The 17,222-nt window shown below is 46.1% G+C and overlaps 1 protein-coding gene across 1 annotated transcript in view; it reads left to right on the top strand.

The window, feature by feature from the left end:
* The window catches only part of GABBR2 (gamma-aminobutyric acid type B receptor subunit 2), a 320,004-nt gene that overhangs the window by 89,177 nt on the left and 213,605 nt on the right, over positions 1-17,222 (top strand). Inside the window, exon 2 of the mRNA XM_059657467.1 lies at positions 3,829-3,966. Within this exon, the coding sequence (XP_059513450.1) occupies positions 3,829-3,966 (138 nt within the window). The remainder of the gene's footprint in view (positions 1-3,828; positions 3,967-17,222) is intronic.

Genomic DNA, 17,222 nt, shown 5'->3' with positions numbered 1-17,222 from the left:
TCAGGGCTTGTGGGATTACATCAAGCTACCTGAGTAATACTTTCAGGTCAGCTGATTTGTAGCCTTAATTACCTTTGCAAAGCCCTGTTTGTCATGTAACATAACATCCATAAGAGGAAGACCTAGGGGCAAAATTCATGGGGGCCAGACTTCTGCCTTCTACTCCCAGCCTGGTAAAAACTGAGTTGGATAAACATTTTTGAACATTGAAAGATTCTTCTAGCTCAAATATTAGTTGTCAAATATTGTCAGGTTTCAGAAGTTGTCAATTTGTGAGAAACTAGGACATCATTATTAATACAGAATCTTGCACGGACTAGGTACTGGGGAAATGTTTGCTGAGCAAATAAGTTTTAATTAGTTTATTGTTGCTAATATTTTTAATGCAATTTTGATTATAAATCTTGTGGTACTGCATTATCATTGTCATTAGCTACTGATTAGAAAACAAGCTAAAATCATTATCAGAATGTATTAAAATGGGAAATGATTCCGTAAATCATGATAGAAATAATTAAAACATGAACTGCTTTGTTCTGTCTGCTTGTGCTAAGGGTGGGAAGTGTTGTTTTCCATCAAGGAACAGGGACAATTAATAGAGGGCCCCAAGAAACAGTAACTTAATCTTTCTTCTTTCCTCCCTCTTCCCTCTCTTCCTATTTTTCTCTTCTTTTTTTGTCTCTCTTTCCTTCTTGGCAAAAAAATAACCTGGCCAATTTAAAAAATTAAATTAAAATTTTAAAATGGAATTCTTTCCTGACTCTCTATAGGCTACAATCCAAACTCCCCACCCTGGCATCCAGAGTCCTCAGCCCAACCCACTTTGCCCTGTCACTCAGTCTCAAGTGCTCCGCCCCCAGAGCCCTCCCTGGTTGCTCCTGTGGTGTCCATAGCCTGGATCTGTCTGTCTCCAGTACTGAGCACTGTCTGCCATGTGGCATGGCCACCTGTGCCCCTGTCACACTACCTTTTCCAGACAGTGAGCTCCCTGAGGCCAGGAGCTGCGTTGGACTCCTTTTTCTATCCCTTTCAGCACCCACCGTGAGTCACTGTCCTGAGTGTCTCAAATAAACAAGGAAGGAGCAACAGGTACTAATTCACTCTGTCCCACATTATGGTCCCTTTTAAGAAAAGGGAGGGGGAGCAGAAAGAAAGAGGAGGACAGAGGATGGAGAGGAAGACAAGAATCAGGAGAGACACGCGGAAGTGGAAAGAGAGGGGAGGAAGCAGATACAGGGAGAACATCACCGTGCTCCTTTGAGCATTCAACAGCTTCTGAGTCCTGATTGAGGCCCCATCCAAGCTCAGGGGAGACAGCAGTGAAAACAATAATAAACATCTTTGCCCTCGGGGACTTTGCATTCTAGTTGAGAGGTCAGCCAAATCACAGGCAGATGAAAAAATAGAAAAAATGATTTCAGATAATTTTAGGACCTATATTACGACAATAAATAGTGTGGCCTGTTAAGTGACTGGGAGTAGGGACCGTTTGGGGAAGGGGGGTAGTAGTAACAACTTCACTGAGGAGGTAACAGCTATGCTGAGACCAGAATGATGATAAGTAGTGAGCCATATTGAGAACCAAGTGAATATTATTCCTTGAGAAAACAGCAAGTGCAAAGGCCCAGGAGCAAGAAGGAAATTGCTTTCAATTTCGAGAAACAAAAAGGAGGCTGGTAAAGCTGTACTGGGTGAGCAAGGAGAAGAGTGGAGGGAAATCACATCAGAGTGAGAGGTAGGGCTGGATCTTGCGGCTTCTTGTACCCATTACGATAAGGAAGGTAATATCATACCAAAATGTGTAAATACAAAGTAGTTATTGTATAGATAGACTAACAGGGCATTTTCCAACAGCCCTGCCTGAGGGTCACCTGACTGGGGGAATTTAAAGCTCAGACATCTTATAATTCTCTAAAACTGGTAGAATGTGCTGGGTTTTTTGTTTTTGTTTTTCCTTTGGTGTGTGTTTTGGTTTTGGGTTTTTTTTTTTAGAGAGAATGGAGGGTAATGAGGAAGGGGAGAGAAAGAGAGAGAAACATTGACGTGAGAGAGATACAGTGATTCGTTGCCTCTCATTTACACCCTGACTGTGTTGGGGATCAAGTCTTCAACTGAGGTACTTGACCTTGACCAGGTCAACAGTTTGGTCCAAGGGCTCTAACCATTGAGCAAGTGGGCTAGGGCTGTGCTGGTTTCTAATTATCTTTTTTATGTCCCTACAGAAAAATTGCCCTGAAGGACATTAACCAGTTATGTATCTAATTTGTTATTTTTCCATTCACTATAAAAACCCCTGTCTCCTAAGTTTTCTTTTGAATCCACTTTGTCATCTTGCAGATACACTTATCCACGAGTTAAATAAAAAGGTGATATATATATACCCACTATTGATCTTCATGAGAATGATGTTTGTAACCTTTTGAGAATCATATTCTGATAAGAGTTTGGGTTTTAAGTGCATGGAAAGCGGAAGAGTAAGAAGGACTAATTTATGTTTTACAAGGACCCATAGACTGCTAGGTGGTGAGTGGCCTTAACTGAGCCCTGGGGGGAGCCAGAGTCTCTGTCCAAGGAAGAGGTGACCACTGGGCTTGATGAGAGAAGTGGAGGTCGGGGGAGGTGGGAAGAGAGCCAGGCTACTGACTCCTAACATTTGTGGACATTGATCCTCGTTCATTTCTGTGGTAGATCTCCAGGATCGGCTGTAGTCGGCAATTTTTCTTTCTCCTATGTGAGCTCCTTGGCAGGGGCGGTATCTGACTTTGTTTCCTCAGCACCCAGCCCTGGGCTGAGCACAGAGCCGTGCTTGGCAGTGTTTGCTGAACGAATTCGTCCCTTTGGATTCATCCTCTTCTCTTCCTCCTCCTCCCACTCCCCTCCTCCTCCTTCTCCTCCTTCATTGTGATAAAATATACATAAAATATGCCTCTTAATCATTTTATGTACAATTCATTGGCATTAAGTACATTCACATTGTTGTGTTACCATCACCCAAACTGAAACTGTACGAAATAAACACTAACCCTCCCACCCCACCCCACCCCACCCGCTCCCTTCCAGCCTCTGGCAACCACCATTCTACTTTCTGTCTCTGTGAATTTGACTACTCTGGGTACCTCATATAAGTGGAACCACACAGTATTTGTCCTTTGGCATCTGGCTAATTTCACTTAGTGTAATGTCTTCAAGGTTTATATATGTTGTAACATATATCAGAGTTTCCTTAATTCTTAAGGCTAAATAATAGTCCATTGTATGAATATACTAGTTTGTTTGCCCACTTGTATGTTGACAGACATTTCAGTTGTTTCTACCTTTTGGCTACTGTGAATAATGCTGCTATGAACATGAGTGTAAAAATACCTGTTGGAATTCTTGCTTTTGGGGTATACACCTAGAGATGCTGTGCTGGATCATATAGTAATTCTGTTTAACTTTTTGAGGAACTGCCATACTGTTTTCTGCAGCAGTCGCACCATTTTACATTCCCACCAGTACTGTACAAGGGTTCTAATTTCTCCATATCCTCAACAACATTTATTTTTCTGCTTTTTAAATAATAACCACCTCAAATATAAAGGACCCTGGAAGTGGGAGGCCTTTTGGGAGGCATTTGGGAGCTAAGATGGGGGATGCCAAGACCATACTTCATGGAGCTCATAGCACAGGCTCAGCGCTGGCTTAAAGAGAGGCCCCACCAATGAAAGAACTAAAACCCAGAAGGTTTCCCATGAGGCAGATTTGTTTGTGTGAATCCACTATTGGGCTCTTTCCCCCGGGGAAGGCAATTTCTAATTTGGACTTCTCTTTCTCTGTGTTGCTCCCCAGTGTGATAATGCGAAAGGATTGAAAGCCTTCTACGATGCAATAAAATACGGGCCAAACCACTTGATGGTGTTTGGAGGCGTCTGTCCATCTGTTACGTCCATCATCGCAGAGTCCCTCCAAGGCTGGAATCTGGTGCAGGTAAGGTCCAAGCTGTCTTTGGTTGGGGGACTGTCTTGATTGGCCACCAGTCTTTTGCAGAAATGATTCCTTGCCCAATATGGTTTCTAAGTTGCCCGAATTAGGCCCTGGCTCACCCTTTCCTAGTGATTGCACAGCCACTGGCCCCACCTCTTGGCCTGACCTTCTGGCCCATCCTGGCGTGGCCACCTCTGTGTGTTTGAAATCTTTCAGTGACGCCCTAGCCTTACTCTCAGGGCCATCAGCATCCAGCCAATCTGCCTGTCCAGTGTCATCTGTCCCTGCCATATATTCCATGCTTCCGTCCCCCCAGACAACTCACCTTTCAGATGCACCCTGGACCTTCAGGCCTTAGGGCCCTGCTCTCTCTTTCCCCTTAACCAGATTGTCCTTTACCAAACTTCCCTCCCCCACCTGAAGTTCTCTTGTCTACTAAGACTGCCTTTCTCCTCAGGTAAGCCTTTCCTGGGGCTGCAGGCCAGTTGTTTACTCTTTATACCAGCAAATGTTATGCACGGTCGAAAGTTCCACCAGTGAGTGTGTACAGGCTGTTGTAGGCAGCATTCACCAGCGCTAGCTGTTATTTGGAGTGTGAGAGAGAAGAGATTAGAAAGATGTGACCATCTGGGATGAGTGGTTGCCTATGCACATGTTTTACTTCTTTGCTTCATCCATCCATCACCCATCCATCCATCTGTTCATCCATCCATCATCCATTACTCCATCATCCACCCAACAAATATAATGGGCAACTTACTGTGTACCTAGAATTTTGGTAGACACTGGAGATATAGTGCAAACAGGACAGACATTGTCTCTACCCTTTGGGAGCCTACATTCTAGGAGGGATGCAGGCAGTAAGCAAATAAACAAATAGTAATACTAAGAGCTAACACTTGTATAATATATATGTCATGCTCACTACATACCAGACACTGTTCTGAGCACTTACATGCATTAACTCATTTAATCCTTATAACTGCTCCATTATCATCCCCATTTCATAGATAAGAAAACTTACGTACACAACGCTAAGTAACCTGTCAGAAAATCCACGGCTCATAAGTAATAGAGCCATGATTTAAACTTAGGCAATCTGGCCCATGAGGTAAGTCTATGGTAAGGAAACGGATAGACATAAATAGGGTGAGGCGATAAATAGTGACTGCCTTGGGGCCGTCAGAAAAATCATCTTGGAGCAGGTGACATTTGAGTTGAGACCTGAAGCATGAGGAGGAACTGGGTGGGGTGAAGAGCCTCCATGTTTACGGATAGAATAGCAAATGTAGAACACCAATGATGGGGAAGAACCTGGCGTGTTCAGGGAACAGAAAAGAGGGCAGTGGGGCTGGAGCAAGGTGAGTGGGTTGTCGGGTGGTGAGAGTGAGAATGAAGAGGCAGGCAGGCGCTGGACCACAGGAGGATCTGGTTTCACTCTGCTTGCTTAAATTGACTGAAGAAGTCTCTGAGTCTGGCCCTGCATGCCTAGGGTGCTGGGGGTAGAGTGGCAGTGGGAGCCAGCCATGACAGAGGTGTGATGAGGGAGGGTGAGGTCCCAGGGAAGGACCACCCACTCAGTCCAGGGACAAGGAAGATTTTTGAGGAAAGTGATGCTGAGCTGACTGTGACGGAGGAGAGGGTGTTTGAAAGCTGGAGACATGGAGGAGAGCACTGCTGGCAGAGGAAACTGGGTGTTCAAAAACGGGTGGTGGGTGTGTGTGGGCTTGGGCAGGGTGAGTCATGTGCTGTGGCCAGAGAAGGCCACACTGAATGTGGGTGGGTGCAACAGGAGATGAGGCCCGAAAAGCAGCTCTGCACATGACAGTGCCAACCTAACCACATAACTGGAGCCAGCACAGCGCAGTGAGCCCTGGGAGCCTTGGCTTCTGGCCCCGAGGAGCCTATGCATAGCCATGAGACCCTGGTCAAGTCACTTCCCTTCTCTGTACTTGAGCTTCCTTTCCTGAATGCTGAGGAGCTCCCTACACACCCTGCTGTCACTCTGAGCTGCCACTCTGAGTCTGTCATCTGTGAAGTCAGGGTAGTAAGAGGGCAGGGTCTCATAGGGCTGCTGTATGGAGTAAATAGTTAATGAGCGATTACAGTTGTGCCTGGCACATTGTAAGCACTACGTGTTCCTGGTTTCATTGTTGTTGTCACCCTGCCCCGTCTCCTGCTCCTCCCCAGGTTGAACACCCCGATTCTTAGCACTCCTGGGCTTTCCTGCAGCCCTGTTTTCACCTCCTGAGACATCCATTCTCCCCATGTCCAGTATGTCAGTCCTACCCATTCTTAGAGACCCAGCTTCAAATGCTGTCCATTCCAGGAAGCCTTTCCTCACTGCACTATCTAAAGTAGCCCTTCTATAAATTATTCTTCTCACTTCCCTGTTTACTTCTAGCAAGCATGTACAGAACCCCCGCCATGCCCCTCTGCCTGTCCCTCCTTTAGGGCTCTGCAGATATGTTTGGCTGGGCTGTGAGCCATAGAAGATGGAACCTGGGCCTGAGTTACTCCTGTTTGTCCTGGTGCCTGACACTTCATAGACCTTATTGGATGCCCGCTGAATGATCCGAGGGTGGGAGGAAGGAGGAAGAGAGGGCAGGACAAAGGATTGGCAGGTGGACACTTTCCCCAGATGAGAGTTTGAGCTGTCTGGGAAATCCTCACCCAGAGAGGAATTCAGGGGGGTTACTGGCCCTCTCACAACCTCGCTGGGACTGTCTGGAATTCTCTGAGGAGCTGCAGAAGCAAGCCCAATGTTGGAAACTCCTGGCTGACCAGCTGACTTTAGCATAAACAAGACAACCTTGTTCAGTGGGGTTGACAAGCTAGGGAACCGGGTTATGAGATGGGAATTGTTTTAGTTATTTATTGCTGTGTAACTGATCACCCCAAAATTTAATGGCTAAAACAGCAATAATCATTTATTATTGTATCATTCCTGTGGGTCAGGAATTCTGACCCACAGAATGACTTGCATCTGCTCCATGATGCTCGGGGTCCCGTTGGAAGATTTGAAGGCTGGGAACTGGCATCATCAGAAGGTTTGGCTGGGGCTGGAGGATCGCTTCCAGTGTGGTTCCCTCACGTGGCTGGCTCTCCATGTGGGTCTCTGCATACGGCTGCTTGAATGACTTCCCCCAAAGCGAGTTCAAGGCAGAGATGGCAGAGTCTTTTAGTACCTAGCTTCAGAAGTTGCATGCCATCATTTCTGTCATATTCTGTCGATTATACAAATTAGTTCTTATTTAATGTGTCAGCATGGGGAGGTTACTACACTAACCATAGTGGGAGCTGAAGATCACTAGGGACCATCTTGGAGGCTAGCTACCACTAATGTCTGAGAGTAGGGCAGGAGCTCAGATTGCCCAACAAGGAAGACTTGATGCTGAGTCCCTTTTCTGCTTTGCAGAATTGCTCATCCTTCAAAACCCTGGATAGATACCACCTCCTCTGTGATGCCTTCCCTGATCCCTTTCCTACTGTGCCTCCCAGCCCCCAAGGTGAATTCATTGTTCCTTCCTAAACAGTGCCTTTTCAATAGAGGCCATCTCCCCCAAGGAGTGAAAACTGATTTTTGTGGGGAGGGGGCAAAATGTCTCCCTTTTTATGTATAAAGCACAGGACATACTTACATACAGTATATAAACAGGCATATAGTCTATTTGTGGCATTAAACTCTCAAGAGTGGGGCAGGATTAGAAAAAATTACTCTACTGGGAGAGTGAGAATGATAGTGAAAAGAGGGCTGAGAAGCATGGTTCTATACTGCTTCTGTATTGCATACAGTCTTTACATTTTATGGAAAATAGTTTATCCTAAATCCGGTCTTCCCTATACACAGTAAGCTTCTTGGGGGCAGGGACTCCCATTCTCTTCATCTCCCAATTGCCAGTGCCTAGCACGGAGCCTGGTACACAGATCATCACTGAGCGCTGGGAAGTGTCTGGGAGCCTGAAACCCTCCACTGCAGATATAGGAACAAAGATCTAAATCCTGATGGGGAGTAGCCCTGGAGCCTGATTTCTGCCTCCCCCGATTCTCAGGGAGCACAACCCCATTTGTCATGGGCTGGACTCTGGGGACCTCCCCATCCCCTTCCCAAAAGGCTGACCTTGCTTACAAAGATGGTAGAGGACTGAGATAGTAGGTCTGCTGTCATAGGACTTGATGAATTCCTTAACTTATTCAAAACTGGGCTCTGAAACAGTTTTGTAAATGGGAAAATGCATGTAATTTGTGTAATTGAAAAGTAGCTCTGACTTCCCTTTGGGGGAGACAGCCTGGAATACGTAATCAGTTGTTTCAGTTTCCTGGTGCTACAAAAATAGAGATGTGCACGACAGAGGGGTGAAATGCACCCTGGTGCTGAAATTGGTAAAATTTAACTTGCTTTTGCCGGGCTTCTTGATTCATGGTTGCTGTGTTGAGAGGCCAATATTGTCTAAGTCGTGATGTGAGTCCCTTAGCCACTGGGCATGTCAGCTCCTCCAACCAGATTTGAGGACCTTCATAGAGGCCAGGGTCTGACGTGCGGGCTCTGTCTCTCTCCCATCTGTCAGACCCACCCAGGTGGAGGCTCAGACCTGGGTCTTGCAATAGAAATGACACACCAGGGCATAGCGTGGCGTCACCTGGGAAGGGCCGGGGTCTAGCCATTGCAGACTGAGCAGTGTTCAGATTGGAGAACACACAGGGAGCTGGGGAGCAGCGAGGAATATTGGCTTCCAGAGCTGCATGGCTCTTGGAGAGATTTTGCTGCTTCTCTGTGACGTAGGTGGGTGGGGACAAACAGGTAAAACGGGTAGAGTTAGAGCGGAGCAGGGTTTGCGCTTGTGGCTGGAAGCATCCAGCAGGGAGCAGGCTGCCTGGCTGTGAAGCAGTGAGTTCTCCTCTGCCCGAGATTCCCCAAGCATTCAGTCTCCACCGGTCCTGCTGTTGGGGATATTTACTATGTTGAGTAGGCACAGACCAGGATGGTGGCTCTCAAACTATATTGTAAGAGTCACTTATAGGGTCTGCAGTTGTGCTGCTGTTAATGCAAATTCCTGGCTCTGCTCCGAGCAGGTCCTGGTTAAGGACTGGATACCCCACTGCTCACCCCTGCTGCTGGGTCTGGGGGGAAAGCAGGATTTGGAGCTGGATGGGGAAGATGGAGGCAGGGCAGCAGGAACAAGAGAGGGAGGCAGAGCCCAGCGAAGGAACAAGAGATGCTACGAGAGGGGCTTTGACCTCCTCAGAGACCAGGACAAAGCTCCTTCTTTTAGCTTACAGACAGAAATAGTCTAGCCGATGAAAATAAAGTCGGATTCCTGAAGGGATAAAGGGCTGCTCTCAGGAAAATGCAAACACTACTTCGTCATCAACCATATCCCGCAGAGCCTGTCCTTTAAAAGGCAGCCTCCTATATATCCCAGCCATTCCTGTGCAAAATTCCCCTACTTTACATCTTGCCTTTTTTACTGTTTAAATTGTATTGCTTGATGAACCACAATTTAACAATTGACTATTTTACTTTATTTTACAGATGAAAGTATTTTATTATTTAACATTAAAATAAATTCAAATATTTTTTAAAAAGGCAGCTGCAGCAGATTATATGAAATCGTAGATGCATTTCTCCTGGCACCAACCCAAGAGTCCCCTCAGCAGCCTACCCTGCCTGCCAGCCTGCCTTGGCACTCCCTCCACGCCCTTCCTGGGAAGGAGCACTTCAGTTTGTGATGGGGCTGTCTCCTGGGAGGAGCTCCTGTGCAGGAGTGGAGGGAGGGAGGGCATGCAGAGGGAGAATGTTGACTGCGTTAGTAGGTGTGTTGGCAACTATGGCCCAGCATATTTAGGACTTGATTTCTGAAAACCCTAAATCATGCTTGGTTTTAACATTAAAAAAAAAAAAATCAAGCCTTTTGCTATTTACAGAATTCCAGAATCACTTAAATTGCCAGTCAATGCCATTTGCTTCGTAAGAACAGGAATGTTGTCACCTGGCTTGATTTTCTCAGGTGATTATCTTATTAAAGTTCTATGTTGTGTGAAAAATCAAAAGATTGTTTCTTCCATAGCTGTGGGTTGTGGAATTTGAGGTAGATTCATAGAAAGGCAAAGCTGGTAGGGACTTAATAATCATTTCGTTCAGTCTCCCCATTATACAGATTGGGAAACAGAGGCCCAACACAGGTAGGACCTTGCCCAAGTTCCTGCAATAACAGCAGAGCTGAGTCCCATGGCTCGCTCTTCGGTGCTTTGTAATATATACTGTGGTCTTAGTCATCTCTCTCAGCCTCACTTTTTCTCATGGAATGTGAGAATAACAAGCTAGCCTTCTGTATTTCTTGCAATTGTGAGGATCAGTGAAGGCTTTTCTTTTTTAAAAATGAAAGTGCTTTTATAGACTATAAAACAGTAAGTAGCTGCTGTTACAATACAAGTTTTCCGTGGTTCAGACCTCTGATTACAGTGATGGGCGTTTAAAAATTACCCCCTGCTTTGCATCAGCAGCAAAGGTTGTTTACTCTGGTACTGCAGACCCTGAAACTAACGTCAGAAGCAGAATGGAGGCTCTTCAGGGCCTACCTCTCAGGCGCAGTGAGTTCAACCACAGGGATGTGAAGTATAGCAGAGGGAATACAGCCAATAATATCGCAATAACTTTGTACGGTGACAGGTGAATACCGGACTTTTCGCGGTGATCACTTTGTACGGTATATAAATGTCAAATCACTATGTTGTGCACGTAAAATTAATATAATATTGCATGTCAACTGTACTTCAATTAAAAAGTGATTTACCTTCCAGAATGAAAAAAAAAAATTCAGCAGAACAGCCCACGTGGTGCCACAGCCTTGCTGTGGAGCAGATAACAGGGACTATGGACTTGCCTGGAAACCATTTAGGAACGTCGGTGTGATTAGGCCCCGCTGGAAACTTTGCTGTGGCTACTGTCTAAGAAAGAGAATGGAGGCCAATAATCCAGGGCGGGTCAGAGCCATTTCTTGGCGCTGGTCTCCAGAGGGGCCATTTAGCACATTAATAATCTATGAGATGCTTCCTCCTTCTAGATTCATAGAAAAAAAAAGGGTGGGGGAGGAGGAGGAGAAGGGATATTAAGGGCATACACTGTGAGCCAAGTAGAGGGGGCGGGAGAGACCCCACAGACCACCAGAGCCTATGGATGGGCCTTCCTGGCCCTGTCAGTGGATGCCTAGAACAGTAAAGCCTGCTTCTGAGAGCAGTGGCAGGTCACGTGTGAGGTGAGGAGAAGTTGCTAGCTTTTGGTTTAGATACAAATGGGTGAGAGGAAGTATGAGCTCTCAGAAGGGGCGCCAGCAGTATCTTCTGTGAGGAAGGACACATGTTCTCTTCTCACTCATTCATTCATTCACTGACTCGTGCTTATATTTATTTATCCATTCCCTCACTTAACAAGTGTTGTGCCTGCTGTATACCCTCCCAGGCCTAGTGTGAATTCCAGTGCCCAGTGCTGCCACCTCAGGACAGTTGGACGTGGCAGAGAGGCAGTTTGGCACAGTAGCCAGGACAGAGGCCTGCAATCCGCAAAATCTGGGTAATTGTCCCTTCTCTGTCTCTTGTTGATAAGGCAGGCTTGGACTAATTGGCAACCTCCCACAGCCTCACTGAACTTATCTGCAAAATGGGCTGGCTAAATCTGCCCTTCTTCTAGGGCCGTTGAGAGGAAGACACAGGACAGGGAAAGTGGAGCAGGTAGAAGCATCTTGCAGACTGCAAGCCCCTAGAGATGTGTGGCTAATGTTATTACTACTGATGCTTTGCCATCGGAGACACCAGCCAGGCCCTGGGCAGGGAGCTCCTTGATGATTTTTAGGTCTCAATTTCTCTCCCGATTCAAAGCTGTGTGGATGAGATGAACTGTCACAGACCATGAAGGTGACTCAGAACAGTAACATTAAAACAGAGAACCTACAGGAGAGACAAAATAAGCCCACGGCAGCTGTAAGAGGCACACACACTCTTTTTTTTAGTTGAGTGTTCACAGAAGCAGAGGCAAAGAAGGGCGTGCTGCTGTTGAGTGCACGGAGGTTCCCGTTCTATTCCTGCCAAGGTCCCCAACTCAGATCTTTCCTGTCCAGCTGGTTAAAGATTCAATTCAAGGTTCTGACCCCATTATTAATTCCAGACCATGGCATCTGAACTAATACCAGTTTCCAGCATGTAACTCCAATGGCCTCATTGTTTATGCATCTTTCACCACCTCAGCCCCTTTCTGGAAACGTGCAGGGTGTAAATAATTCATTCTAAATAAATAAATCACTCGCACTGCTCACGGTAGAGTGATGCTGCGAGTAAGCAGCGTGACTGCAGATAGCATTGAGTCTGGAATTATAACCTGAGTCTGGAAAGAACTGGAGAGGGAATTAGAAAAGTAACTCCCTCCAGAGAACAAATGTGTAAAATGGGTATAATAACCAACGTATAGGGCTGTTGTGAGGGGTAGAGGTAATCACGGTGGAGCAGGAAGTGTGGGCAGGAAAGTCTTGGGCAAACGGGGATGAGTTGGTCATCCTCGCCGGCCCTTGTCCTGCATCTAGGAACAGCCTGGACCTCTGTGCACTGGTTAGCACTCGGGTGATTCTGCTGTACAGAAGCAGGTGGGATTCAGGCACCAGATGAGGGGTCGTACTCGGCAATGCTTCTCAAATGGATCTGAAGGTAGGGCTCATCAGGTGGGCTGCGGTGGGGGTGGCGTACTGGTTTACTGGCTAAAAATCAGATCCCCAGGCCCACTGATCAGCATCTCCAGGGAAGAAGCCTGGGGAGCTGATTTTTAACAAGTACCCTGGATAGTTCCTCTCATCAAGGACATTTGGGAAACACTGGTCTAGAGACTGTCCAAAGCTGTGGGGTCCACGAGACTAGCAGAAGCACCTGGGAGCACATTAGAAATGCAGATGTCTGGGCCCCACCCCAAGCCTGCTGATCCCGCATCTGAATTTTCACAGGACCCTAAATTATTCTTGCTGCTCTAAGGTGCCTCTCATCCAGGACTACCAGGGGTCTATCATGGGAGCCCCGGTGTCCGCTGAAGGGGAAGGTTTTTAAGGATAGGCAGTCGGACTCTGGAGTTGGCTCAAAGAAAACATCTATGATTCAGCCCCAGGATCCCCTCTTGGAATGTCAGAGCGAAATGCGGTGCAGTCAGTGCTCTCACCAGCTCTGGATGTCCCTGCAGTCAGCAGCACGGATCACAGGGACTCTTGTTAAGCTACGGTGCAGACAGGGTGTGTCCTGCTCCAGCCCAGGCCTGACACACTAACCCGGGAGCCTCGTTCAGCCAGTAAGACCACCAGCCCCCTAGTGACCAGGAGCGCCCAGAGGGGACCCCGGCTCCGACTGAGGACCAAAGGAAAGAGCACTGGGTCAACATGAGGGCGCCTGGCCTCCGTCGGTCCCTGCCATCTCCTGGATGGGGGGCCTTACACAAACCTCTTCCTCTTGCTGGAGCCTGAGCATCTTCCCCTGTAAATGTTCTGTTTCCCCCCAGGCCCGTGGCAATGCTCCTGGGAGGCAGGGCCTGGGGTCCTTGGTGGCTGCTGGGCAGGTGCTCTGCAACAAAAGCACAGGGTTTGTGTCATAGCACAGCACTGACTGCCCCTTCTCTGTCCCATGTGATAGGATGGTCTTGGGCCCATTTGTACAGAGGGGCTAACCTGCTTGATCAACTTACAATACCAGTATAACTGGGTGCATTTCTTGGGCTTGGGGTCCAAGGGACTGGGTACATATCTAGGTTCTGGCACGTGTTAGCCAGTAACCTTGAGCAGGTTCCTTAGCTTCTCACAGTCCCAGCTCCTTACCTGTGACCCTGGCTGGTTGTGAAATGACCTTAGATGATGCCCACACAGTTCCCTGTGCTATGCTCCACGTTCCTCCCTCCTGGGGACTCCTACTCAAGGACTCGGGTACCCAGACAGCCACCTATTCTATCTCCCAGGCAGAGCCAGGACCCTGAGATCTAGGATCCGCTCCCTGGGACTAGCTGGGTAGCCTGGGTACCCTTGACTTCCCTGGGCCTCCTATTGTAACGGGGGAGTGTTGGACTAGTTGATGAGCCATATAACCTTGATAATGTCATGCCATTATTCCCAATATCCCCTGTGGCTTAAAGCCATCGGCACCTACCTTAAACCTGTTGTTCTCTCTCTTGGGCCCTGCCTATGACTCCCTCCATTAGGATCTCACGATCTGAGGCCTGGTTCTCTTTCTGTTCCTAAGCCACTTCCCACTTAGGCATGCAGTTCCATGTAGAATAGTGGGAACAGCCTTGCAGTTAGGCCAAGTTCTCAGCTTCGATGTCTCTTAATCTCCACTAGATGAGGAAACTGAGGCACAGAGAAGTTGAGTGTCGTGCCAAGGGATTGCCAGGTCTAAATGGCTCCAGAGTCCCTGCTGGCAATCACAGGTGCACTGCCTCTCACACAATTTCATTTAATCCTCAGGGCAACACTGTGGGGAAGGGAGAGCAGGCATCGTCCTAGTTAGGCCTGTTTTTCAGAATGAGGAAAACAAAATGCTGGGAGCAGACCTCAGGGCATAGGAGTGGGGTCTCTGGAGGCTATGGAGGGGGGCTCCCTCCATGTCTCTAGGGTCCCTCCCTGCCCCTCTCTGCAATGAGCTTCCTCCCTGTCAGCAGATGACAACTCAGGCTGGTGTGAACCTCTCAGTGCAGGCCTGTGTTCTCCTTGTAAATCATTCATCACACATACACACACACACACACACACACACACACACACTACTTTTAAACCTATTACTCATCCAGTTACTTGTTATGTATAAAAAATAAATGGTTCTTTTGAATTCAGAAAATAGATGGACTGGTTGTTGGTGAAAATCAATAACTATGCTAAGTATTTCAAGCATACAGGACTTAAGAGTTCTGCTCTGAGAGGTTTTATAATGAATGGGTTGTGTTTTTTTAATAGAGCATAGCCTAATTTCATTTTGAATTATACAGAAGGTTTTCACTTTTAGTCTGTTTACTAAGAAGATTAAATAATTTATTATTTCCATGATGAAGAGATAGAGGCTTATAAATCGAGAAGTGCTCAACTTGAGAAAAACAGTCCTAGGTAGATAACTGTTAGATTATGCCCAAATGACAATATAAGCATAAATTTCTCAAATGTCCCTTAAATTCCCACATTGGCTATTACATAGCACTTCTAAGATGGTGCGTTGGCTTTTCACATGCCAGGGACTGACTCCCTTCTCATGTTCGGTGTCTTCTGAAACTCTAGGCCCATTGCTAGAGTCACAGGTACATAAACACTTGGCATAGCAGGGCAGCTGTGGCCAAACCCAGCAGCCTAGACTAGCAAAAAGGAATCTTTCCTCAGTTCTCAGCTTAAGCATTTCTTTCCTGGGAAGCCCTTCTAGCCAGATTACTGCCTCTAAGACCCATCTGCCTGGCAGCATCATCAAAGGTTCAATTCGCATTCTGTGCCAGGCTGGTCTGATCATTGTGGGCTCCCTCCGTGAGGGTGGGACCACATCTCCCTTGGTGGTGGTGGGAAGCCCAGAGTCTGGGCTGGAATTTAAGAGAACCTCCAGGAATCATTGTTTTTGTTTTGTTTTGGGTTTTTCCCTTCTCAATTTCTCCCTCTGTAAGTAGCATTATGAATTCACGGATCTTTAAAAATATATTAAATGGATGCCATTTCAATCAGTTGCAGACATTATGTTTTAATGCAGCGTGTTTTTGCTGCTCTCCTTATGTTTCTACCTCTATCCCAAATTTTCTTCCAGTTGTTTATTTTGAAAATTTTCAAACCTGCAGAAAAGTTAAAAGAAAACACAATGAACATCATATTTCCTTTACCCAGATCCACCAAGTGTTTACATTTTGCCATGTTTGCTTTCCTCTCCCTTTCTGGGCCCCTCCCCACCTCTCCACACACTCATTTTTTGTTGAAGCACTTGACAATAATTTGCAGACATAATGACACTTCACCCCTTAATGTGTCAGCATGAATCTCCTAAAAACAATTATATTCTCTTACATCACCAGAATATAATTATCACATCTAAAAAAATTAACAGTGAAACAGTAACATTACCTAATATGTGGTCCATATTCAAATTTCACCACTTGTCCCAAAATGTCCTTTTTGCCACTTATTTGTGGGTGGTGGGTGGGTGAGAAGGGATCAAGGATCCAACCAGGGACCTCGCATTGTATTTTTTGTCATGTGCTCAGTTCTTTAAACTAGAAGGTTCCTTTGTTTTTTTGCTTTCAGGACATTGATCTTTTTTAAAAGCCCAAGCCAGCTGTATAAAACGTCCCACAAATCCCAAATCTGGACTTGATCATTTTTTCATGATTAGATTCAGATTAAACAGTTTGGGCAAGAATGCTACGCTTTTTAAATACCATGTTCTTCCCAGTGCATCACACCAGGGGCCTACATTTGAACTATTACTGATGATGCTAAATTTGATCACTGGCTAAGGTGATATCTGCTGGTTTATTGTGAAGGTACCTTTTCCTCTCAGTAATTATTAACTAATCTTTGGGGTAAGACTTTGAGACCATGTGAATATCCTATTTCCCCACAATCTTTTACCCAATGGTTTTAGCATCAATTTATGGTCCTTGCCTGAGTCACTATTAATTACTTTGGAGTTGCAAATGATCATTTCCAATTCTGGTGTTCCTTCTACATTTAAGCTGGCATTTTTCTCTGCAAAAGAGCATTCCCTTTTTTAGTGCTTTCTTTCTCTCCTCCTGCCCTCTTCTCGCCCTTCCTCTCCTCTCTGCCCTTAGTTAGTTTGGGCATTTACCTGCCCTAGACTTAAATGGGCCATTTCTCCAAGGATTCTGATTCTTTCTGGTGAGGAATCATAGTTAGAAACCAAGATCTGGGTGCTAGGTATACTCATTGCTACTGGGGCTCGCTGCTTCTAGATATTTTTATTGAACTGAGCTAGAAAATATATTTAATGTTTTAAACAAAATGTTTAACTTTAATCTGACCACAAGGAGATAATGAGACAAATATAGGACATTCTACAAGTCACCCAGCCTGGATTCTTTAAAGAAGTTAATGTTGTGGAAAATAGTAAGAACAACAGAAAGGCAGGGGACTGTTCTTAGATGAAAAGAGACTAAAAAAATGACAACCAGATGCAAGGCATGAATATCTATTGAATCCTGAATTTTAAAAATGTAAACAGCATTGTTGGGAAATTGAAGAAATCTGAATGTGTACTATACA

The sequence above is a fragment of the Myotis daubentonii genome, chromosome 11, assembly GCF_963259705.1.
Source record: "Myotis daubentonii chromosome 11, mMyoDau2.1, whole genome shotgun sequence".
Lineage (NCBI taxonomy): Eukaryota > Metazoa > Chordata > Mammalia > Chiroptera > Vespertilionidae > Myotis > Myotis daubentonii.
The sequence above is the reverse complement of the archived record's forward strand: the minus strand, read 5'-3'. Positions and strand labels throughout refer to the sequence as shown.